Source organism: Eptatretus burgeri, chromosome 3 (genome assembly GCF_056783735.1).
Source record: "Eptatretus burgeri isolate ZD-2024b chromosome 3, Ebu_testis_v1, whole genome shotgun sequence".
Taxonomy (NCBI): domain Eukaryota; kingdom Metazoa; phylum Chordata; class Myxini; order Myxiniformes; family Myxinidae; genus Eptatretus; species Eptatretus burgeri.
The window spans coordinates 4,446,900-4,471,981 of record NC_140963.1 but is presented as its reverse complement, the minus strand read 5'-3'; the positions used below and the strand labels follow the sequence as shown (position 1 = coordinate 4,471,981).

At 41.9% G+C, this 25,082-nt stretch overlaps 1 protein-coding gene and 1 long non-coding RNA gene across 4 annotated transcripts in view; one reads left to right on the top strand and one right to left on the bottom strand.

Moving 5' to 3' along the window:
• Positions 1-25,082, bottom strand: part of LOC147029313 (uncharacterized) — a 44,400-nt gene that overhangs the window by 10,569 nt on the left and 8,749 nt on the right. The window contains exon 3 of one of the 2 annotated variants that reach the window (XR_015055859.1): positions 9,246-9,535. This is a non-coding gene — a long non-coding RNA (uncharacterized LOC147029313). Of the gene's footprint in view, positions 1-8,859; positions 9,536-25,082 lie in introns of those variants that run through there. The other variant, XR_015055858.1, reaches the window with a different exon arrangement.
• The window catches only part of LOC147029312 (integrin beta-6-like), a 137,987-nt gene continuing 118,023 nt past the window's right edge, over positions 5,119-25,082 (top strand). Inside the window, exon 1 of one of the 2 annotated variants that reach the window (XM_085872270.1) lies at positions 5,119-7,537. In XM_085872270.1, the coding sequence (XP_085728396.1) occupies positions 7,465-7,537 (73 nt within the window). In that variant the 5' untranslated portion in view covers positions 5,119-7,464. The remainder of the gene's footprint in view (positions 7,538-25,082) is intronic. The other variant, XM_085872269.1, reaches the window with a different exon arrangement.

Sequence of the window (25,082 nt, the reverse complement as noted above, 5' to 3'; positions counted from 1 at the left end):
GTTATCAAATCCCCATGAAATGTTGAGAAGGGCTCACAAGACAATGGCACACCATCCGGAAATTTCTCCCTCCCCCAGGTCCCATAATTATTGCACAGCCCCTAAACTCTGCTTTCCGAGAACGGAACATTCTGGAGGACAAATAAGATGAAATATAAATTTTGAGGTAATTTTGGCTGCCATTTTGGTTTTTCGTGGCCACCTTGCATTTGAGGCCAAATCCTGGGTGCCCTCCAAGCTAATAACAAAGGACATAGGTTTGGAATGGCGGAACCACTGAGAAAACGTTAACAGGAAAACCTAAGAGGTAGTTTGGATATAATTAAGATGATTTTGACGGACATTTTGGTGGCTATCTTGGATTTGAGGTCAAATCCTGGGTGTCCCTCAAGCTAATTTTAAAGGCTATAGGTCCAGTATGCCGGAACTGCTGAGAAAAATTTGACAGGAGAAACTATAAGGCAGTATAAACCTAATTAATTTAATTTTCACAGCCATTTTGATTTTTGGTGGCCATCTTGGATTTGAGGCCAAATCCTGGGTGGCTCCCAAGCTAATCTCAAAGGATATATGTTCAGGATGACAGAACCACTGAAAAAACCTTGACAGGAAACACTACGAGGCAGTATAAATCTCCTAAAGGTAATTTTGGCAGCAATTTTGGATTTTGGCCGCCATCTTGAATTTGAGGCAAAATTCTGGGTGGCCCCCAAGCTAATATCAAATGGTATGGGTTCAGGATGATGAATCCACTGAGAAAACCTTGACTGGAAAAAATGTTAGTTTTTCCTTGGGTTTGCCCTGTCTAATATTAAAAAAAAACATAAGTACCTGGGGATCTCTGTATGTTGGGTGCCATTGCTTTGGAGGCCTGAGACCCAAAATATCCCAAGTATGTTTGTGTGTATGTTTGTATGTATGTATGTATACATATATATATATATATATATATATATATATATATATATATATATATATTGTTGTGGTTATGGAAATTCACAGAACACCATTCAGGTTCCTCCAGATTAGTTATCTCGGTAGGTACGTGTTTTATAGATAGCCCTTTCCCCTTGTCTAACGGGTATTTAAATGTTCCTGCGCTGTGGTTTATTATTAATAGTCAGGTTTTCTTTTCTTTTATTCACACCACCAACGATGACAACCATGCCAGCATCGTTTCACCTTCACCTCGCTCTGCCCGATGCCATTATCCACACACCACCGTCCACGAATGTGGGCGGGAGTTCGCTCGGGACTCCGCCCAGAATGAAGAGGGGTGGGCCTCCTTGGCCAATCAAGGACTTCACCACCTCAGCTCGAGACTCTGCCCAGGATGGGAGGAGTGTGTCCCTTGCCCAATCCGGGATCTCACCACCTCAGATTGAGAACGGAGAGGGCGGAGACGTTTTTATCCTTCCCCCCCCCGAAACAGGCAAATAAATACGCGGCCGCAGAGCTTGCAAAAAGATCACATCTCGATACATGGCCTTGGTGGTCATCTGGGCGCTCATCTTGAGGAGGTACATCACTGCTCGTGGACATCACATCTCGGGGACAACGAAAGAGGAGCAACGAATGTTTGCGTTAGTGGACTCAAAGTGCGTGCAGTCTGTCGAGTGCGCATCTCTGGCCTGGTCCGGCGCTGACTGCATCGCACGGATCGGAGGCGTCTCGCTGGCACCTGGTTCTGCGGACCGCTTCGCGACGCTGGTCTGGGTCGCTCGTCAGCTCGAAGACCACACGAGGTGGACAGGTCCGAGGCAGGTCCTAATAAAGATCATTGGTCCGATTCTTTGGGTGTGTGTGTGTGTATATATGATGTATGTCTTCTCCTCTTCTTCTTTTGGCTGCTTCCGATCGGCGTCGCCACAGCGGATCATCCGTATGATCCGCATAGTGATTTGGCACATGTTTTACGCCGGATGCCCTTCCTGACGCAACCCTGGTCGTCATATGGTCGTCAAACAAGGATATGGTACACCTATTTTAACCGGGGTATACACCGGCCCAGTACACTGGTACTCATTTCGCCGACCTCGGAAGGATGACAGGCTGAGTCAACCCCCTGGTGTATTAATTCAGTGGCCCAACGGGGCTTGAACTCAGGACCTTTTGGATCCCAAGCCGCTGCCCTAACCACTGCGCCAACACCAGGCTTTGTGTATATGTGTGTGTGTGTATGTGTATATATATATATATATATATATATATATATATATATATATATATATATATATATGTATGTATGTATGTATGTATGTATGTATATATATATATATATATATATATGTATGTATATATGTATGTATGTATATACATATATATATATAAATATATATATATACATATACATACACACACACACACACACACACACACACACACACACACACACACACACGAGCCTGGAGTTGGCTTTGTCGTTAAGGCGGTGGCTTGGGATCCTTGCGGGTCCTGAATTTGAGCCGCACTGGCTGCTGAGTAAGCATCAGGGGAGTTGACTTCTCCCTTCTTCTCTTCTTCATATATATATATATATATATATATATATATATATATATATATATATATATATATATATATATATATATATATATACATATATATATATATATATATATATATATATATATATATATATATAACATCAATTACAGCCCATACAACTCACCCCCCCCCCCCCCCGCACTACTCCCAATCCTCTGAAACATGACTAATAGTAAATATCATTATTTTAAACTCACAATGTGCATTGACGAACCCCAGATATGATTTTCCCATCCGTGTTATGAAGCAACCAAAACATATATACGGTGTCTCCCTCTGGGAAGTCTGTCTGAATGTTTGTAATAACAGCATCCTCTCTCCAAAAGCAGGCATCCATTAAAAATAACACCAAACCTGCCATCTTCACACGAGCCAATCCCGCAACATTTAAAGTCCACTCACTGGCAGCGATGGTCAAAGGTTTGGGTAGAACACATCCATCTACGAACCTTCGGGCCTTGCACCGGTCCACTTCCTCGGGAGTTTGCAGGATGAGGAGCTGCAAGCTATCAGCATTTTGGGTGAGTTCAGAAAGTTCAACAACTCTTTCATTATGCTGAGGCACAATACCCCTTTCACACAGATCTGGCTCCAAGTATTTTTGCCTTCTTTTCGAAGCTTTGTGAGGCATTTAGGTAACAATCCTTATCTCTCTCACACACACACACACACACACACACACAATATGCGTTCAGCTGCACTGATGACCCCTGTTGCTAGGGATTTCTGCGCATGTACACTGAGCATTCTGTGGTGGATTACGCCATTTTGAAAGTCGCGAATTACTTGGAATGGTGTGAATTTATGTTTACAGTATTTTCTTCTCACATCGGTTAATTATTGGTTCACGAGCGCCAGCCAGAGTGACCACTATATTCGTTATGTCTGTGTGTCTGTCTGTCTGTCCAGAGCACAACTTCGTGGGATGTGATCCGATTTGGGTGAAACTTGAATATGATGTTGATATCAATGCCTAGTTTTGTCTTCGTGGCAATGGGCGTCCCACGCCCATTGTGGGCGGAGCCACGCCCACTTGTAATTTTTGGTTTTTTTCATATTTTTTTCTCGATTTTTTTATTTTATTTTATTTTTTTTTAATCGAAATTCCCACTCGAGAAATTGTGCGCATTGGCCATATGTACAACATATAAAAATTCAGTTTGATTCGGTCAATTTTGAGGGAGAAGATAGGTTTTGAAGAAATGGGCGGTGACAGATAGTCGGGTAGCAGCTAAGATTGCCCATTGTGTGCGGAGCCGCGCCCACTTGTAATTTTTACTTTATTGGTTCACGAACGCCAGCCAGAGTGACCACTATATTCGTTATGTCTGGCTGTCTGTCTGTCCAGAGCATAACTCCGTGGACTTTGATCCGGTCTTGATGAAACTTGGTTGCGTGTTCGATATCAATGTCTAGTTGTGTTTTCCTGGATGAGGGCGTGCTGCGCCTATTGTGGGCGGAACTACGCCCCAGAAATAGCCATTTTTAAGGGGTAGTCACATTAAAAATCTATCTTCTCCTCGGGAATTTACTGAATGGAATGGGTTCTTCGGTATTTGAATAGCAAAATGAATTATCTAAAACTTGTCGTTGTCCGATTTTTCATTTTCGTTCCAAGGTCAAAAACAAAAAAAGAAAATTGCGAATTTCGACATAAAAATCATACGACCGCCCAAACTTTGAGAGCTCGGATGGCAATATTGTTTATGCATCATCTTGAGGTCATTCCCCGCCTAAAGTCTTGAAACCATTTTTCTCTATGTCGAACACCTTGCCCGTGGCGCCCCCTTCAAGTTTGTTTTTACGCTGATTTCATCAAAGTATGGATAATCCGAGGAGTGCGAAATGACATATATCCTCTATGACATTATAATGTTCCTGGAATGTTCCAGAGGAAGTTTTGCAGCAAAGGTCATAATCCTTGACCTTTGACCTTTAAAAGGCCTATGAATCTATGAAATGTTTCCACCATCATCGGGAAGACAACACAACCGTGAAAAGTTATTTTAAAGATTCGTTGTTGTTAAAAAGTCATACTGACCTGGAAGGATATCTCAACAAGGACACACTTATGACTTAGTTTTAAAAAAGTAATCTCCATTCATGTGTGTAATCATTGCTTGCACTGCTGTTGTTGGAAGATGAGGCACGATGGGAAAGCATTTGTTCAATCAACTGACAACCTCATCTGGCCATTGGACCCTTTTGGAATGCACATCACGTTTCATGCAAGTGCTGTCGGCCGGTGATCTGAGGCCTCACTTCCCCTGTGTTCCAAGGCATACCAAAGGTTATGTAAGCTTGTGTTTTTTTAAAGCTCTTTTAACGTGAAGTGCATGATCAAATCATATTGGTCATTCAAATAATCCTTAAACAAGTGTATGAAATAACAGCTCTTGGAAATCTTTAATGGATGGCTAACTGTGGTACAAATGTATCATTTAAATAGTGATATATATATATATATATATATATATATATATATATATATATATATATATATATATATATATATATATATATATATATATATATATCGAAACATGTTGAGTGTGAGGAGGTCCAGAACCCTGATCTCCATTGGATATAGTCCTACACCAAAGCATCAGCTCCAACCCTGAGGTCTCAGCCGAGTGATTGTCAAACAGACAAAGATTATATGGTCAGCATCAGTTAAACATCAAACAGAGCAACCTATCTGGATTCCGGGCTTATTTGCCATCATCAGGACGGCACACCGATAAATATCTAACCAATGTTGACCACATTCGTCGTTTATACATCAGAAGCACCTCATGACTGTTTTGGTGAGCATCGCCAACGGATTATGTCCATCCATCCATTGGGACCATACTCCGTGCAGAGCGTTGGTGCTGCCTAAGCTGTCTCCTTGGCTATTGGACACAATCCTGGACGGGTCGCCACTCCGACGCAGGATACCAGCAAGCTGGCACTCATTTTGCCGACCTCGGAAGGATGACAGGCAGAGTCAATCCCATCTGGTATTAATTCAACAGCAGAGTGGGATTTGAACTCAGGATCCTGCGATCCCAAGCCCACCACCCCAAACCGTTAAGTCAACACCAGGTATAGGATTATGTCTCACACGGTAAACCCGCATTATCTGCACAGAACAACCGTCCATCTGTCACCCAGACTATTGTTCTTGCTCATGGAGTCATGGATCACCATATGAATGTATGAATGTATATAATATATATATAGTATAGCACATGCACACCAACATGATAGGAGATACACCAACAGAGTCAGAGGAGCTCTCTTGGAGGATGGATGGAGAAATGAAAATACCTTATTGCAAGGAAAGCAGATTTTTTTGTTGGAATTCATCTTTTGGCAATTTCCACCGAGGCTGAAAAATTGTGGCTAGTCCAGGAACCATGGAGATGAGTTATCACGAAGAAAACGTCTTTCTGCAGCTCTTTCAACAAACCACCGCAGCCATATACATACACAACGAACCGTGCAGCAAGCTTCTTGAATCGATATTCGTGGGGGATTTGAGGCAACACGAAAGCTGGTCAACAAGCTGCAACAAACATCGTCTCAAGATACCATTGCTTATGTCGCTGTCGTGTTCAATGCAAGGCTCAAGGAGTCATAAATCACCACCTTTTTATGGCATTGTAGGTTGGTGGTGTAAGGTGCAGCAACAAGTGTAACGTACAGCACCGGAGCCAATGTGCTTGTGCTGCAGGATGAGGTTTTTAAATTAAGGTTTTATAACAGTACATTGTACTTTAGCTGTATAAACAACACCGGGTCTTGTAATGAATGCTCAAGGTAATACGGTAATTATTTTACACACAAGGTTAAAGTATTTACACAACGTTACACATTCCTTTGCCATTGCTAATGTTGGGGTTAAGCCGAGATGGTGCATTGGCAACCAAAGCTTGTCCAAAGTCTGCGCTGAACGGGCCGTTGTGAGAGCTACGATGTTGGGATTACTGGCTCGTGGTGGATTGATCCTTGTTGACGTACAAGGTCGTTTCCTCCATCTGCAAGAGAAGACCAAACGGTGCGACGCAGGCTGATGTCCATGTGGCGCTATTCAGGAATGGGTCGAGGGCAGCCAAGCTGACAGGCTCACGAGTTGGCTCACAACGCGAGCGGAGAGCGTAGGCGAACGAGACCCGCAGCCGCTACCTCCGTTATCTGATGCGAGAACCGAAGGAGCCAAGTCGACGCACGCCCAGCATAGCAGCAGCAGCAGCAGAACTCTGCCCGAAGCAGTCGGTGCGGACGCGACGGTGCCAAACTGAGCCGCTATCGCCACGTGTTGAGCGCCGAGATCCCTGCACTGAACGTCCCCGTGTCCTGGTGAGATCCCCGCGTTGCTGCTCTTCGGTCAGAGTGTTCTTGGACGTCCATCAGGAGCAACGTTCATTCTACAGCTCTTCCTGCGAAACTGATACTGGGATTCCGTTGTGATCCACGATCACCCACGGTCACTCATCATGACATAATGGATAGTCGCCGGGGCTCCGACCTTCCCCCCTCATCTTCCCCGCCTTTCCCTGCCTTGCCATGGCCGAGGCGTGGACACGTTGCTTGGGGCTAGCTATCTGGGGAAAGGAGGGAAGGAGAGAATGACGGGGAGTGCGGACACGAGTGATGCAGAAAGAGGGTTGGGCTGTCAAGGTATACAACTAACCATACAAGTGACAACGCTCAGGCGTCGCCTCAAAGTCGGGAGGGGAAACGAGGGAGTGGTAAGGGGAAGAAAAGGGCTGGATCCGGCCCAGGTGTCAGGTAAAAACAGTGTTCCGACTCGTTGGGGTATTGCACCGGAGCAATAATCTGCTCTCTCTCTCTCTCCGGTCGTTCCATCGGACGTTGTGCTGAGTGAGCGAGTGTGTGAGCGAGTGCGTCTCGCACACAGCGTGCAGCATCATGCGCACGGCAGCTTCCCGCACCGGCTGCACCTTCACCTGCATCCTGATGCTCGCAGCGATTGCCTCTGCAGGTGAGGAGTACCGAAACCGAGCTGTTTGTTTTTCTCTTCCACACCTATTCCTTCGACATATTTGGCGTGAATTATAATGTGCTACAACTTCAGGTAGTTAGGGTATAACCTTGTGCAAGCTTGAGACAAACCTTAGGTAAGACCTGCGTAAGTCATAAAAGTTATATTGAGATAATGTTTTTTAATAGATGTTCACCAAGGGAATAATAAAGGAAACTTTTGCGGTAAAAGAAGAAAGTAAGTTTCAAACTTTGATGAAATACCTTTGCATCGCGTGTATTCGCTGCAAAAATTAAGTTCGTGAACTACGACCTCTTGGGAATTGTCACCCACCTGGAAAAGAGTGTCCCATCCAACCCGCCAAAGGAATGCATTTGGTGGAAATAATTTGTTTCTCGTCTTACCCTGGTATGTGCCTTGACTTGCCAGCCACCTGTACATCAATGGGAGGTCTGTCCATCCACGAACAAAGGCAAGCGACGGGGTTAAAGGTCATTGGAAAGTTTCACCTTTTTAAGTCGATAACTAAACTGTACCTAATTCGGTCGGTATACAGTAGCTGGAAAGAAACTTCACCATATAACTGACTGTGCCATCTGTTGGAAAAGTTTTTATTGGCAAGGTACAACTGGCAAGCCTCGACGACCTTTCTGGTTCTTTACCTGGAACGCACACGTCATATAAAGAAGTCTAAACACAGAAGTGATTTTGAATGAAAGAATCCTTTGCTTATCCTTCCCCCTCGGCTGAAGACACCAACGGTGCAAGATTTGATTGGTGAGATGAGATCTCAAAATTCCGACTACTCCGGGAAACGAGCAATCGATACTCATCTCCTATTTTTATCTCAGAAGAGCTCACAGCTACAATGAAAGGGCTGAAATAGAACAACCCTACCCCTCGGCTCCCCTACCCCTTGGCTCCCCTACCCCTTACCCGCACTACCCCCCCCCCCATACCCAGCGCACGCCCCCATTAGCTAGCTGCAGACTCACTGGCTTTGTGTCATTCTTTATGGAGTGTTCTTTCGACACTACATATTCTGTTCACGATTGTTGTTGTCGCTCAGACAGCCACACTGAATGTAAATGAATCATTCGTGAAATGCTGTCACTCCGGCCTTCGGTTTTCCCCTGATGGATAATGTATTCATGGTCTCCTTCCAATCCGGGTCTGCACTGCTGCCTGTCTGTACATTCGAAGGAACCATTTGAGGAACAAGATTGCACATCTTTCACATACCAATCCGAGATCTGCACGACTGCCCCACTTACGCCGGAGCAATTCATTGATCTTCTGACATCAACATCAACACAGTGAGATATTGCAGGTGAATAAACAGAGCAACAAGTAAATGATTAAACATTTTAATGGAGACATTTGTCAAAAACTACTACGACTACGAGTAACGGTCCAACTGCTCCCACCTCGTTGCTAAGTGTCAGCCACGGAAAGTATTTTGTCCCAAGTCTTTCATGAACCAGCCGGCCACGCCTGACGTTCATGTCAATGAGGCAGGAATTTGGATCTTACTCAGGGTTCTGGCCGACCATGACTCGCCGACTCTTCGCAAAGGACCCTGTGTGATGTGTAACATCCACCAAACGAATGCCGGCATACGGGACAGCCAGCTTGATGTCTACCTGTGGTACTTCACATAAATCGATGCGTCACCTTGTAAGAAAAACAACAGGATGACAGTTTATACCTGAGCCGAGATGCAAACCCAGGCTAGACGGCTAAGAGGTGTGCGGCGCGTACCTCGAGGCGATCCTGCCAGACCTTACCGGAGACATTTGTCCTGAATACAAAGCAACACAAAACTTTAAATTTACTGCATGCTCTCCAAGGTATTGCTCATCTTAAATGGAGGTAATTTGTTCCTTAATCCTCTTCTTCAAATGACCCCTCATTTCTGTGATTGGAAGTCTACTTTCATTGTAATGATAGTCGTCATACTCACCAGAGCATCGAAATTCACAGCAACAACAATGTGTTCTGAAAGCAGAAAGAAAGGAGAAGTCGTCAGAGTCAGCAATGTTGGGCCAGTTTAGTTTTGAGCTCACTTCGTCTTATATTTAGCAAATGTAGTACTGAGGGAGTGGAGGGTGGTGGTGGTGTCCGCTGCAGCGGCAGCATCGCCACCGCTATGGAAATTATGTCGCTAGGTGCTGCATGTGCATGATGACTGTGGGTATAAGAAGGAAATACTTTTGTGTAATAAATTTATTGATTGAACGATGTTTTAAGACTCACAAATGTTAACAGATATAACTATTAGAACGGCCGCTCGGTGGAGCGCATTCCTCCGCCAAGTGAACAGTTCACGTTTTGTATCCCACTGATAGACCAGATATGGATTCGGACCTCAACTGAAATCGAATCGGCTTCTTCCCGTCACCGACCCAACTCATCCACCACGTTTGGTCGAAATCCTTCCACAACTTTTTGAGATATGATGCCAAATATTGTTTTTTAGCCATACCACTCAATTGTGAAGAATCACTTTTTCAAAATTTCAATCTCGTATCTGCATTCGGATCCGGATCTTCACCAAAATCTACGCAATTTGTCATTGTCACACACACCCAAACCTGTCCACCAAGTTTTGTCCGAATTCATCCACAACTTGTTGAGATATCCTGCTCACAGACAAACAGACACACAAATATGGGTGAAAACGCAACCTCCGTCAACCTTCGGTGACGGCTTGATGTAAAGGTGTACGGCTCAAGTATGACGATGAAACCAAAAAGGACAAACGATGTGATTACAATACTGATCGTCCGACAAGATGGTGTGTGAGCAACAAGCACACTTACCTTTGAACTGTCTAGTCTGGGTTTGATTTCCATCCTGACCATAAACTTTCCATCGATTCTTTGTAGGTAGGGCATTGCATCACAAAGCGGGGTCGTCCCTCCTTAAGGGGCTGTCACACCTTGACGATTTAGCCAGCTTTTGCCGATTTATGAAAAATTTGTCGAAAACGCTGGCACACGTCGAATACGTTATGGGTACGTTTTGTGTACGTTAGGTGCACGCTGAAAATTTGTCCAACAAATTTTGCATGCTTGAAATTTTACGACGTACTCTGCGTTTGGCTCACACGTTCCACTACGCTGGCCATAAGTTGTAGGCACGTTATGCGATCGTTGACACACGTTAATTGTATGTTACTCATAAGTCGAAACACGTAGAGGTAACATTCGCGTACCCGAAACTTATTTCTAACCTATGAGTAACGTTTTGTATGCACACTACACGAACATTGTTCACACTTCGCAACACGTTACTTGAAAGTTCCTCATACGTCGAAACACATCAAAGTAATGTTTAGGGTACCCGTGACTTATTTATAACCTATGAATGACGTGCTTGGGAAGTATTACGCTATGCATACGCTAGACTATCGTTGTGCATAGGTTGTGGACGACTAAAACACGATAAACAATCGTTGGTATAACTTATCTATAAGTTATCGAAGCGTTCTGTGTTCATTACTAGTACATTATGCATTTGTCCAAGTCGTTTTGAATACTTTAAAAAGTAAAACAAAGAAATATTTCATCGTGGGAATGAGGAAAAAAAAATTAGCTGAAAAGAACATCGAACAATGGTGCAAAGTAGTCTCCTATTCGTGGACGATAAGAGGATCCATCATCACCCACACCCTCCCCATCACGCTCACATACTACTACTGACATAGACATACTACTACTACCAATGCTACTACTACAACTACTAATAATATTACAACTGTCACGCACACCAACTACTACTAATAGTATTACTACTACTGATACTACTGGCATTGACATCTACTCAACATGGAGTCTGGAACAATGACGGGTTCCTCCTGTGAAGCCCATTTGTATATACCAATTCCCCTAAACGCTGCCAATACGCCATTACACGGTAGATGTAAGTGAGAAACACGTTCAGTAAGTGCTGTGGTCGTCCGGAAGACGTTAATCTAATTAGTCCACATACGACAATGTGCGTTTGAGATACATTACACATAGGTTCATAGCATGTTACTCAAAGGTTAGAAGCACGTTATACTTAGGTTCAAAGCATGCTACACATAGGTTAAAAGGACGTTACCCATTGGTTGAAAATTAGGTTGCGGGTATGTTAAATATTACCGTCTCATGAGTCTCATGAGTAACCTACAAGTAACGTGTGTCCGTCGTGAGTAAACGATCGCGGAGTGTGCCAGGAAAATATGACAACGCATGCGGAACGTGTCAGCCGTACGCTGAGTACGTCGTAAAATTTTCAGCATGCTTGAAATTTCACGACGTATTACACGTACCACGTAATATGACAGCGTACTTCATTGTTTTCCAGCCTACTCTTAACGTATACACAACTTACCTATACCGTATTTTACTTGCGCCAAGAATTTTAGACACATTTTTCATAGGTCGGCATACGCTGGCTAAATCGTCAAGGTGTGACTGCGATGTTGACACTTCAAATTCTCAGGCGGTTATGATTTAAATCTGCGTCCGGCAGGTTTTTAACAGGCTACGCCACGAGTTCGCCGGCGATACGTGCAGCGCGCTATGCGTAAGTTAAACTATCGTTGGGCATAGGTTGTGAACGCCGACAACAGGCTAAGCATTCGTTGGTAAAAGTTATCAATAACACAACGAAACATTCTGTGCCCGTTACTAATATGTTATGAATATGCCCAAAATTTTTTTAAAAACCATCAAAATTTCAGCGTACGCCAACGTTTTACATACATTTTTATACGTTGACATTGCTGGTTAAAACGTCAAGGTGTGACAGGGCCCTTACGAACATTAAGCTGGGGACCCATTTGCTGGCATTAGTTGGTGAACGTTAATGATCCCATTGTGTCAGTGGGCGAGTAATCCACCGGAACCTTCAGCAAATCCCAAATTACCGTCCCAATTATGTCCAGTCAAACGTCAGACCTGGCCATCCACTTCATCAAACACCGGGGCCTCGGGTGTATACTCTATGGGCCGTCGTCTCCAAATTCATCGGAAACTGGTTAAAGGAGAGTAGTTGTGAGAACTACTGAATAAAATATTATGACAATGAAGTACACTTCTTATGAGGAACCCAATCTTCATCAGGAACCCAATCTTCATCAGGATTCATAACTTCCAATAACCTGCTCATTGGCAATCAAATTGTTAATTGGTTACTTGGCTGTGAATCCTCTTCCTAGATTGGCCATGCCGTTTCACATTTCTAAACCTTTTTTAAAAAAACGAAGCTGGTGATTATTGGTGTTATCAATAATATCTTAGTCGTCTTGCTATAATTATCATTGTTGTTACTGCACTATTAGAAGTTCTAATCAACAATTCATTGATGCAGGACTGCTTCGAAGGTTTGTCAACTATAATTGGTTTTTCAATTAAAAATTATTTCTATTTTCTATTGTGTTGTATACCTTACAATCTTACATTATAGTTTCCTTTGTCATCACAAAATATGGTAAAAATGTCATGAACAGAGACATATCATCATATCAGTAAGTAGTGTAGTTTTAACAGTGCAAGCCCACTGGTGCTCACAGTGATATGAGGCCATCTCTTGTGAATTTAGCCGAAGGCCTCAAACCAGTAAAAATTGATGAACTACAGGAAGCATAACATTCATGTCAGGCTATTGTTCTCGAGAAGTAAATCGTATGTTGCAAAGAAACTCTGTGCTGGGAGTTGATCAGGTGGTTTAGGTTCTGCACCTGCTGAACTCTTGCTGAGCCGGGTTATTCGATGTGTTGGGAGTTGATCAGGTGGTTTAGGTTCTGCACCTGCTGAACTCTTACTGAGCTGGGTCTTTCGATGTTGAAAATCAAAGCTGTATCCTCAAAGGTGTCGGGGACATTCATGATGGGAGAGACTTTGACCTTTCAAAACCGTCGTTTCACTTCTGGCACGATGTTATTAAGTTATGTTTTTCTGTTTTTTTTTTTTTTTCTTCAATGGTAAGCATCATTTTTCCAACAGACTGTGTATATACTGGGAACATGACGGTAAACTTGATGTATCAGTATCTTCAGCAGCCGGATGAGGGACCTGTGAGTCAATGGTAAGCATCATATTTCCAACAGACTGTGTATATACTGGGAACATGACGGTTAACTTGATGTATCAGTATCTTCAGCAGCAGGATGAGGGACCTGTGAGTTTAGCTCCGATCAACTTTTGGTTTGGAAATGCTCATCATGGCTCCTGAAACTTGATACCAGGAGAGATTTTCATTGATAGGATGAAGCTCACTTTACAGAATAAACGGATACCTTGGGAAATGAGAATCTCGATCACCACCATATCATTAGGTTTTGTTTTCTTTATCACCTCCAGCTAAACAATGTTTGTGTGATTTTTTAATTTTTTTTTTCTGACCATTAATATCTTGGTTTGGTATAATTTTCATCAAGACCATTGAATTCCATACCCTTTGTGACCTCATAGTCTGTTTTTGTGTTTTTGTCACGTTTAACCGACAATGCTTAACTATTGTGTGGTGGGCAAACCGCGTCGAATGCGGGAGGATTGGAAGGCCCTTAGCGAGTCACGTTGTTGTTGTTGTTGTTGTTGTTGTTGTTGTTGTAGTCGTCGTAGTGGTATGATGTGTGAATTCCAAAGCAAAGCAAAATCACAAAACCCCTCTTACCTGGACTATGTAACGCAACTTGCTGTCATGGACTGATTAAAACACCCAAGCTTCTCATTGACTGCAAAACTTCAACCTGATGTTGAGCCAGTTACATCGATCGGGATTGACCTGCCATTGTCACATCCGTAAACTGTTGGAAGCATGGTTTTCAATTACAATAAGGGCTTCAAGTTGGCCCTTCTACTGCCAAACTATATTCAGCTTAAAGCTCGTCACAGGTGGTAGAAGGACATTGTAGTATTCTTTACGTTTTTGTGTTCATCTGTGGCTAAAATGGAGCTTGTATATCAATCACATTAAAAAACAATAACACGAGTAGACATCAGTGCACCTTTACACCAATTAGAGGGACACAATGGATGAATACCGATGACTGTCTGCAATTTGAAACTGGTTTCCCCACATCTTGAACCAGCACTCCAGTTGAGGAAGCGAAACAGGCCAACGCACCACACCCAACTTACACGAACAATCTCCCTGAAAATGCCTAATATTCACACAATGAATAACATCAACATCAACATACGTAGGTAGTAGCACAAGTCACCTGCTCTATGCTGATTGCATGATCACACTGCGACACCAGGGATTTACCGTGATTTATAAGTCTCCTTGTCTGCTCTTGTCGGTTCTTGAAAATGTCTTGTGAAACTTTTCCTTTTTTGAGAAAGATGCGGAGGCATCACCACGTCGGGTAGGTCAAGAGGGGTGAATTAACTGAACATCAGTCTGCTCCGCTCTCAAAGATTGGTTTACCATTTCTTCAACTCCAAACATCAACAGTACTTGAGTCCTTTGTTAAGATATAATGCTTATTCTTCATCACTCCTTAGCTGCGTGAACTTCTCTCACCAACCTTTACACAGTCACATGATAGCACCACTGATACTCACCAGCTGTGCATCTGCCTTTTACACCTCATTCTGCACCTCTTCTGTTGGTCCTTTTCCAACGGGTGTTTGCCTTTACGTGGAAATCGTCTTCCTGAGTCCATCCTTACAGACTTTTTTTGTGTACAAAGTCATGGATTGTAGAAGAGAGAGAATACAGAATGGATCAGGACGCAATGGAAAAAAAAACAAAAAACAGGAACAAGGAGGGAGGGAAAAACACCAACAGCAAGTTAAAGGACAAAATAGAGGGAGACTAGGACAAATGAGGGATGTGGGGAGGAATGAGGGGTTGGGGGGCACAAGGGGTGGACAAGATGACGCAGAAGCAAACTCTCGGAAAGGTAGAACTGGAAATTTGGAAGGTGGTCTTGAATGTGACAGGTGGGGAAGTATTGGTTGGGGGTGGGGTGGGGGTTAACGGAGGTATAAAATATTATGGTTTTAGTTGGGAGATGATCTGAGATGGAAGTGAACAGCTGTCTGGAAGACCTGGAGGGAAGAAGGAAATTCAAGATAATGTGGAAGTTGGTTCCACAGGCAGGAAAGAAGAGGAACAAAGTCCCTTAAAGATGACAGGTCTCTTCCATACGTACCCATGATCCTTTCTATAACCAATAACCCTATTCCTCATGACATTTTCTCAACCTGATTAGATCACGGCTGTGATTGGATGAATTCTGGTGCCATGGGATCCATCTCCGTAACTTGGCTTGTACACGCAATATTTCAAAAAACATTCAAGATTTAGCTTTCATATTACACAGATCTATTCGTCATAGCACCCAAAAGGCGGGGGACCTTGAGTATCTGCTCCTTTTTTCTTCGTTACAGGATCCTAGGCTTGTAGTGGAGCTGCCACACACACATGGACATAAAGATCAATACACCACACACAACACAAGACTGTTAGACAAGAGAAGCACAGCCTTTGAGTTTGATGGAAGTGTCGTCACTTCCCGAGGCACTCTGGGTAGCAGCGACGTCACAACAATGGCACCACCTTTTTCGCTCTCCACCCCATTGTCAAGCTGCTGACCTTTTTCCACTTTTGTACTTCACCTCTTCCATGAACCATTAGCATACTTTATCTGTGATGCGACATAGCCAGTGTTCTTAAAATGACAATACCACCTCATTTGCAGAAAAATGAGTCTGTCACATGTAAGACTGGTCTTGTCATGTGTACTGACCCGAAGCACCAATACATCTGAACAGGGGCCTCATTTGTGCTCAATTCTTTCAGATGGGAGATGTATACCTTGTTGTCTGCGTGTGAACACACATTTAAGTACAGAGCCAAAGTAATGGATGATCTTAACCCCGAACTGACACCTGGTAATAACTTTGCACTCATTGCTCACTCAGATGATGAGACAAAAATGATATCTGTATTTGATTGTTGATTGACAGTTTTTGTGTTGTTGATAGTGCCAGGTAACTGCAGGTGAAGCTGGTACGGTTTTCGGTTGTATTCTCAGGGGGGGATAGATTATAAAAACCAAATAGGTGGAAACACTAGACAGTGATTTAGTGAGGCCTCACCGAGAATATTGTGTAACAGTTTTGCTTACCAAAACCGAGGAAGAACATAGTTGCAATAAAAAGCGTTCAGCATGGAGTGACTCGATCGATTCCGGGCCGAGCTAGACTAAGCTATGCAGAGCACCTGAAAGAAGCAGCACTGTATTTTCGTTAGAAAGGAGACGATTATGATGGGATCTGAATGAGATAGATCGAACAAATAAAAACTTTTTCTTTAGCAGAATGGAAAGTGGATCAGGGTCCACATCCTTGGAGTAAAGAAAATGACAGTCAGGTAGATATCTTTAACTTCTTCTTCTTCTTCTTGTGTAAGGCAGCTTGGCTGCCAGGTGGCTGTATCATTTTGTTGGGGCACGACTATGCTGCCGATGCTGTGCCCCTCCATCAGCATACTGGTACTCATTTTGCCGACCTGGGAAGGATGACAGGCTGAGTGAACCTCACCTGGTGTTAATTCAGTGGCAAAGAGGACTCCAACTCAGGACCCGAAGATCCCAAGCCAGCCACCCTAACCACGAAAGCAACACCAGGCTTATCTTTCACTCAGAGAGTAGTTTTAATGCTGGTGTCTCTGTAGAGGGAGTGACAACAGAAACCATAGATAGGTTTACACTGGAATTAAATAAGGATGTAGACACGTTGGTGATAGAGGGGTACATCGACGGTGGTAGCATGGGTGAATGTACACCTGTGTAGTGATTGCGATGTCTGTGATAGGGTCGCGTCAAAAGTCGAAAAGTCCCTCCGTAGAATCCGCAAGCTGTGTGCATCATTGTTGTGATGATGCAGAGCCTAACATCATGTTCAGCGGTGTTTAAACCTCTTACTTCTTTGAACAACTTCCACAACCAAGTGGCGGCTGGTTCAGTATATCCTGTACACATTCCCATTTTCCTCAAAGATTGAATTTAGTGAAACATTATTGTGGAAAACGTTGAGTGTCTTAATGGAGTGTTTACTGAAAAGGAAATTCTTCTAAAAAGGCCAAGGTCCTGAAACCCTCCCTCCTCCTACTCAACTTTTCTCCCCTCACAGATTACTTAGCGTCTGTAGTACAAGGATTTCTCCCTCACTAAGGTTCAGCAGTTTCCCGTCAATCTTGTCACCTCGTCTGCAACTGGATACACCGCCGATACCACTGTAATCCTCAATCACTGCGTTTCAACCCGATGTTCTTGTTTTTCCTCATTCTTCTCCAGGCCTTTCCTACTCCTACCTTCATCTTGTAAAGTTGAAAATGTTACCCATATTCACCAGAAGGGTTCCAAGTTTGACCGATTCCATTTCAGAGCGGTCGGCCTCCTCCCAATGGTAAGAAGAGCGATGGGATCTATCATTTCCGGAGACCTGAGGCATTGTCTCTTTTCCAAATCTTCAATCTCGGCTCATCGAATCAGCTTCTGCCCCGATTATTCCACCATTGATATGTTGTTGTTTTTTTTAACCCGCCAATCGAAGGATCCACTTAATCTGAAACGAGAGATCAGTGACATCTCTCGAGTTTTCATTACTACCTGGCAGCACAATATTACTCGTACTTTCCAAGTTACCTGCTCATGGTATCTAGGAGTCCTTTCATGATTGGTTATCCAATATTTTTTGTGCAAGAAAAAAGCAACGACTTGCTCTTAACGGCGCTCTGTCTTGTGATCTTCCTCTTGAGACTGGTATCCACCAATGCAATGTTTTATGAACAACCTTATTCTTGGTCAAAATTCATGAGCTCTCCGCTTCACTTGAAAAAAAAAAAAAACTTTCTGTATCATTTTGCTAATGATTCTCCCGATGCAGAACCATACACCACACCTCTGAGAGTATCATCGAGCTCTGTATGTCTGGAGGAAATAAGTTGTTGGCCAGATACCTGGAACATCTTTCAATGCAGGACAATCACGTGCTTTTACTCTGTCCCTCCACAAGGATTGATTCTCAAACTCCTGAGTCGATGTTTCTGGCAAATCACTGGAGGAGGTTATCCTGCATATCCATGGTCTCCCAATCGGTCACAACCTGTCTTGAGCAGATCACATCTCCAAATTGATCTCTCGGGCTGGCCGATGCCTTGGTCTTGGTATTCTCTGAAGAGATAAGTCCATTCTGAGCTACTCAGAGCTTATTGGTGTATAGCACCTTCAGTTGAAGTGTTATGGAGTTCAGATGTGAACTCGGGCCTTGTACAGCTGCTTTCCTTCTTGCTCTCCTGGAGGAATGCAAATCCAAAGCTCTGCATTTTTTTTTCACATCTCCCAGAAGTCGGCTGAATACCAACTTCTTGGCCACTGCAAGCAGGATGGTATCTCTCTCTCTCTCTCTCTGTCTCTGTCTCTGTCTCTGTCTCTGTCTCTGTCTCTGTCTCTGTCTCTGTCTCTGTCTCTGTCTCTGTCTCTGTCTCTGTCTCTGTCTCTTTCTCTTTCTCTTTCTCTTTCTCTTTTTTTCTTTCTTTTTTTCTTTCTTTCTCTTTCTCTTTCTTTCTTTTTTTCTTTCTTTTTTTTCTTTCTTTTTTTCTTTCTTTTTTTCTTTCTTTTTTTCTTTCTTTTTTTTCTTTCTTTTTTTCTTACTTTTTTTCTTTCTTTTTTTTTTTTTTTTTTTTTTCCCCCCCCCCTCTTCAGCCTTCCAAGGTTGTGTGCGTTCTTCCAGAATCGGCCACTTGGTTACCCTTCCTCATTATTAGCCGAATGCTGACCTTCATTCCTTCATTCATCTATTCTCTCATCTGTGGAACTGACTCCCTATTTCTGTTGTCTCGTGCCCCTTCCTCCAGACCTCCAAGCGTACCTCCAGACATCATCACCTCGTGCTTTCTCCCGTACCCACCCTTGTTCTCTTCGCCTCTCGCTGACCGCCTCGCTCCTTCCCTTTCAGGCCCTCTCATGCGTGCTGTTCTTATCTCCCTGTTTCTCTTTGATTCTTTGTCCATCTGTGAACCTGCTGACATCAGTTACTTAACTTCTCCGCAAGGTTATATTTCTGTATAGAAAAAAAAAATAAATAAACAAACAAGATGATGATTTCCTCATAGTTGTGTGTTCGTAATTGTTTTTTTTTTGTATTTAATTGAAATACCATTGTTTGGGATCTCCCTGACATTATACAAGTCCCTAAACCCCTTTATCAATACTAGTACATGCCTTTACGTGCGTGGCCATATGTGCAAAAAATAAAAACTTTCAAACCGCGTACCAGAAACAACAACCACACAGGCCGTTCCTTCGCTCTCGTGTGCCTGTACGTGCATGGCCATATGTGCAAAAAATAAAAACTTTCAAACCGTGTACCAGAAACAACAACCACACAGATCGTTCCTTCGCTCTGCGTGCCCGTACGTGCATGGTCGTAGTGCAAAAAAAAACAAAAAAAAAACTTTCAAACAACTACACAGGCCGTTCCTTCGCTCTCGTAAACGACGACTGGATTGAGGCATTGTGTTTATCTATAAATGCGCATAAGAAATCGAGAAATTATTAGAATACAGTAAGTCATCACTATCCGGAAGTCCGTACATTGTAATCCGTAATGGGGAACGCGCTCTTTCCCCATCGGCCATGCCTACACAGCAACGTGTCCTGTCATTGGTTTGGTAAATAAATGGCCATAACTTGGGAACCACTTGTCCGATTAATATCAAACCTTGAAAAGGCACATCCTCAGGTCCCCAGCAATATACCTGGCAAGTTTCCATTAGATCGGACCAGTGGTTGTCGAGAAACAGCGGTCACACACACACACACACACACACACACACACACACACACACACACACACACACACACAGATTGCTGGAATTATAGATAGATGGTTCCAGCTGATTTGTGTCGGCTTCGTGATTGGAGAGATACACGATGATGTCTCCATATCCTGTGAGACATCTTTCACAACATCTTTGGTGGAATTTAAGACAAATGCAGCATGGACAGTAATCTTGAACTCAACTGTTGATCAGTTGCTTTTAATGATCACGTGACCACCATTGGGATGCACAGTCACCTTCAGCATCATTCAATTTCAAACACATCATGTTCAGTAAAAAAAAATTTCTTTCAATTGGGATACTACTCTTTTTGTAGTTCGTCTCGTCCCAAAGGTGTTGCGACACAATTGTCATGCTTCAGACTATTGTCTGTCTGTACGTCTGTGTCCATATGATATCATTTTTTTTCACTTAAAACTTTTCTCTGGAACCGCTTGTCTGATCGATGTGAAACTTCAAACACAGGAGGGACTCCCCATGGAGAATATTTTCATGATAACTCTGACGTCATAGGTCACATGGTATGAATATTGGATTAAAGAAAATTTATGAAATTGAACATCTGTGAAACTACTCAATGAAAAAAAATTGAAGCTTGGCAGTGTCATCAACTCCCCATGGGGTATATCAGATGATAATGGTGATGTCATCAGTGAAGTGGTATTCCAGCCATAATTGGTTGAATCAAAATCCTTATCCAAAAACAAATCTGAAACTTCATGCTGCATTTCTAATCTACGACCCGATGTGAGTGAAGAATTAAATTTATGACGTCTTCGGTCATGTGGTCTGGTGGCCATATTGGATTGAGAATGAAAACATTAAAAAAAAATCTTCTTCTCCAAAACCGCTTAACAGATCGATGCGAAACTTCATAAATATGATTGACCAGGGAATGTAGTTTGAATGTCTTTCTTTTCATATTCACCTTCATTGATGCAATTTAGCCTTAATGTGCACAAAAGTGGCTGCTAAATATCCTAATAATCAATCAATATAATCAAAAAAGCAACAGATAATAGCAATGTATGTGACATAATCAGTTACATGAAGAAAAAAAAAGATTTAGAGAAATCACCCCAATCCCTCCCCATCAAATCACCCCAATCCCTCCCCATCAAATCACCCCCATCCCTCCCCATCAAATCACACCCTGCTTATCGTTCCATTGAATCTATATACTCATGTACTATGTACGCTCAGTGTGTACATACATTCACCTTCAGTTAAAGTGAATGTTCTGTGATGTAAAAAGGCCTGAAGTCAATGGGTCAAATTAATTATAAAATCGAAGTATTTTATATCTGGGAATGGAAACAAGGGGTGTGTATGGAAAAAGTGGAGGAAAAACTTTGAATCAAACTTTCACTTTGTTTTGAGTTTATCATTTTTTGAAGGTGAGAGGAGTGATTCGGGAGCTTCATATTGGGAAAAGCTATCATGTGGGCAGTCTGCATCAGGGAAATGGGTAACCTTCATGGACCAATTGCACAGCGTGCAGAGGTCTATTCCAGATGTCGGGATGTTGGCGCAGGCTTGATGGGCCTAAAGGCCTCCTCCTGTGTTGAAAGTCCTTGTAAATCCTAATGGCCTCTTCCTGTGTTGAAGTTCCTTGTAAAATCCACTAAACAACACTGAAAGGCCCCAATTACTGAAACAAGTGTTCCTTGGTACCACTGGCCTAAAGAAGTGTATCTTCCTTTCATCCCAATGGGGACATTGTCACCAACAGTGTTTGGACATCTGTGGTCTTTAAAACCAAACAATTGTTCATTGACCCCACAGTATACTGTGTGTACATGGATGTTGTAAATGATTGAACTCATGGTGGGGTAGTGGTAGGGTAGTAAAAGCGTGTATCCATGGATCGATCGTATTTTGATGCATGATGTGATGGATGGTTCACATTGGCTCGTGGAGTTTTTCTCAAAATCTTTGCTTGACCAAGCAAAGCTTTGTTGTTGAAATTTAGTTTTTCATTAAAATTCCTCTTTCAGATTAAAACATCAATGTACATTGTACACACTGTATACCGTTTGCTTAATGAGCAGTTGTTTTGTTTTGAAGACCACAGATGTCCCAGACAATGTTTGCATTGGGATGAAAGGAAGCAACACTTGTTTCATTAATTGGAGGATTTTCAGTGTAAAAATTATTGTTTGGTGGATTTTTCATTGTGACAAAGTATAGCCATCGTTAGTAAAAGCTCTCTCTGTCTATCCCATCCCACCATTGTCTCCCATCCCTCCTCCCAAAATGTTAACTTCTCGATATTATTATGATATACAATCTTTAATAAGTTCAGGTCATTGTTGATTAGATTTGAGAAATGGATGACATCTTACTTAACTTTTCTTATTTTATGGTTACATTTGTTTTGGCTGTTTTTTTAATGACTATTTGAATTTATCTGAAACTGATAATGATCGTGCTATCATATATATTACTACTGCAATAGTCGTGTGTATTATGGGCTAGAAGTACAGCTCAGAGGTGGTGTGGCTTTTAACTGTTTCGATTTATTGCTGATGAGCTGGCCATAGCAATAATATTATTATTATTTCTGGAGCTGTCCATTGGACTGTGTCTGTTGAGCTACGGTTAACACTGCATTACTTCATTGTAGTTCTGTTACAACCTGAGAGTTGATGCTTTGGGAAAGTCATGGAGTCACCATCATGGCATGCAGGCATATTTATATTGCTCCATGGTGTCGTGCTGTACCCGACTAATTGAGTTTGACGAGATAGGCAAAAACATCAGAGTTATACTGCAGTATTTATGGTAGTGAATGTGTTTGCCCTGAAGACTGACGTCATGCTTGGACTGAATTCACACATGAAAAGGAAGAATAATTAACATGTATGGCACGAGGAGTTATTTTACACACACATAAATATATAGAACAATTCCATTTTTTTCTCTGAATATATCATTAGATGATTAAACTTCGTCAGCAAACTCCAAATGTGTCATAAGGGTCTCAGGTGTAAATATAATCAGGTAGTCAGTCTCAGGTGTAAATGTAATGACATAGTCAGTCTCAGGTGTAAATGTAATGAGGTAGTCAGTCTCAGGTGTAAATGTAATGAGGTAGTCAGTCTCAGGTGTAAATGTAATGAGGTAGTCAGTCTCAGGTGTAAATGTAATGAGGTAGTCAGTCTCAGGTGTAAATGTAATCAGGTCATCAGTCTCAGGTGTAAATGTAATCAGGTCGTCAGTCTGAAGTGTCATAAGGGTTCGTCTTGATGTTGAGTTACATACTGGGGTGTGGGTGCATGATTACCAAGTGTTACAGAATGATTCTTGCAACAAATTATCTATTTATTTAGGAGGGGGAGGAGTGGTATTTGCCCCAGCATTACGGAGTGTTCTATTTGACTTGGGGAGGGGGGTAGAGGATAGTGACGACAGGTGATGTCTCAAATTGTGATCAACATGGACAATCAACAACCACAGATTGTTTGAGCACAACATTAACATTGTTACATGTGATGCTGACCCTGCTGTTGTAGGTTGGTCAAGCTATTTGACCTCTTATTGGTCCATTGCATACACGAGCCGCGACTATGTATACAAAACAACAAACAAACAAAAATAAACAAATATTGTAGGGTTTACTCAGTTGATCCATTCCCCCTAAATCCTGCTATACCGAGTTCCACATCCCTGCCTTGCTTGATCCTGACCCGATCAGTAAGAGGCCTCCATGCTCTGCCAACCAAAGAAATACAAGTTCGTTATATATGGTTACACGAAATGGCAACTAATCCCATTTAGTCTTCAGCGCAACCCGAACCCTCAAAACAACAAGAGCACAACATGAATGTTTAATTAAAGATTTACATTCTGATGAGTGTGACTTTACATGGTCTCAAAATTCTTTGTTTTTTTATTTGGACATATTTTATCCCCACATTGTTTGCATTGGGATAAAAGGAAGCAACACTTGTCTTGGCCAGTTTTACAAAAGAACACTAGTTTCATTAGTTGGCTGATTTTCAGTCTATCTATCTATCAATCTATCGATCCAACCCGCTCTCGTGTATATATATATATATATATATATATATATATATATATATATATATATATATATATATATATATATATATATATATATATATATATATACATATATATATATATACATATATATATATATATACATATATATATATATACATATATATATATATACATATATATATATATACATATATATATATATACATATATATATATATATACATATATATATATATATATATACATATATATATATATATATATATATATATATATATATATATATATATATATATATATATATATATATATATATATATACATATATATATATATACATATATATATATATATATATGGGTGGTGCAAAAAATAGAATGTTGCTCCACAAGCTTAAAATTATTCTAATATGATCCAATAACGCGCATACATTTTTTTAGCTTGATCGGAGGTGATTTAGAGGTCGCTCCATATGACGACTTTTAGTCTCATGACTTGAATAAATTAAGGTATGATCAGGTACGATTACGGGTACTTCTGGATGTCCGAGGTGGAAATGGAGTACATTTTCAAACTCTATGGGGTCGATTTACTCTAAGAAATGACTGGACCGACATTGAATTCACGACCATTTCGAAAATATGACGTAAAACAAGATTTACCA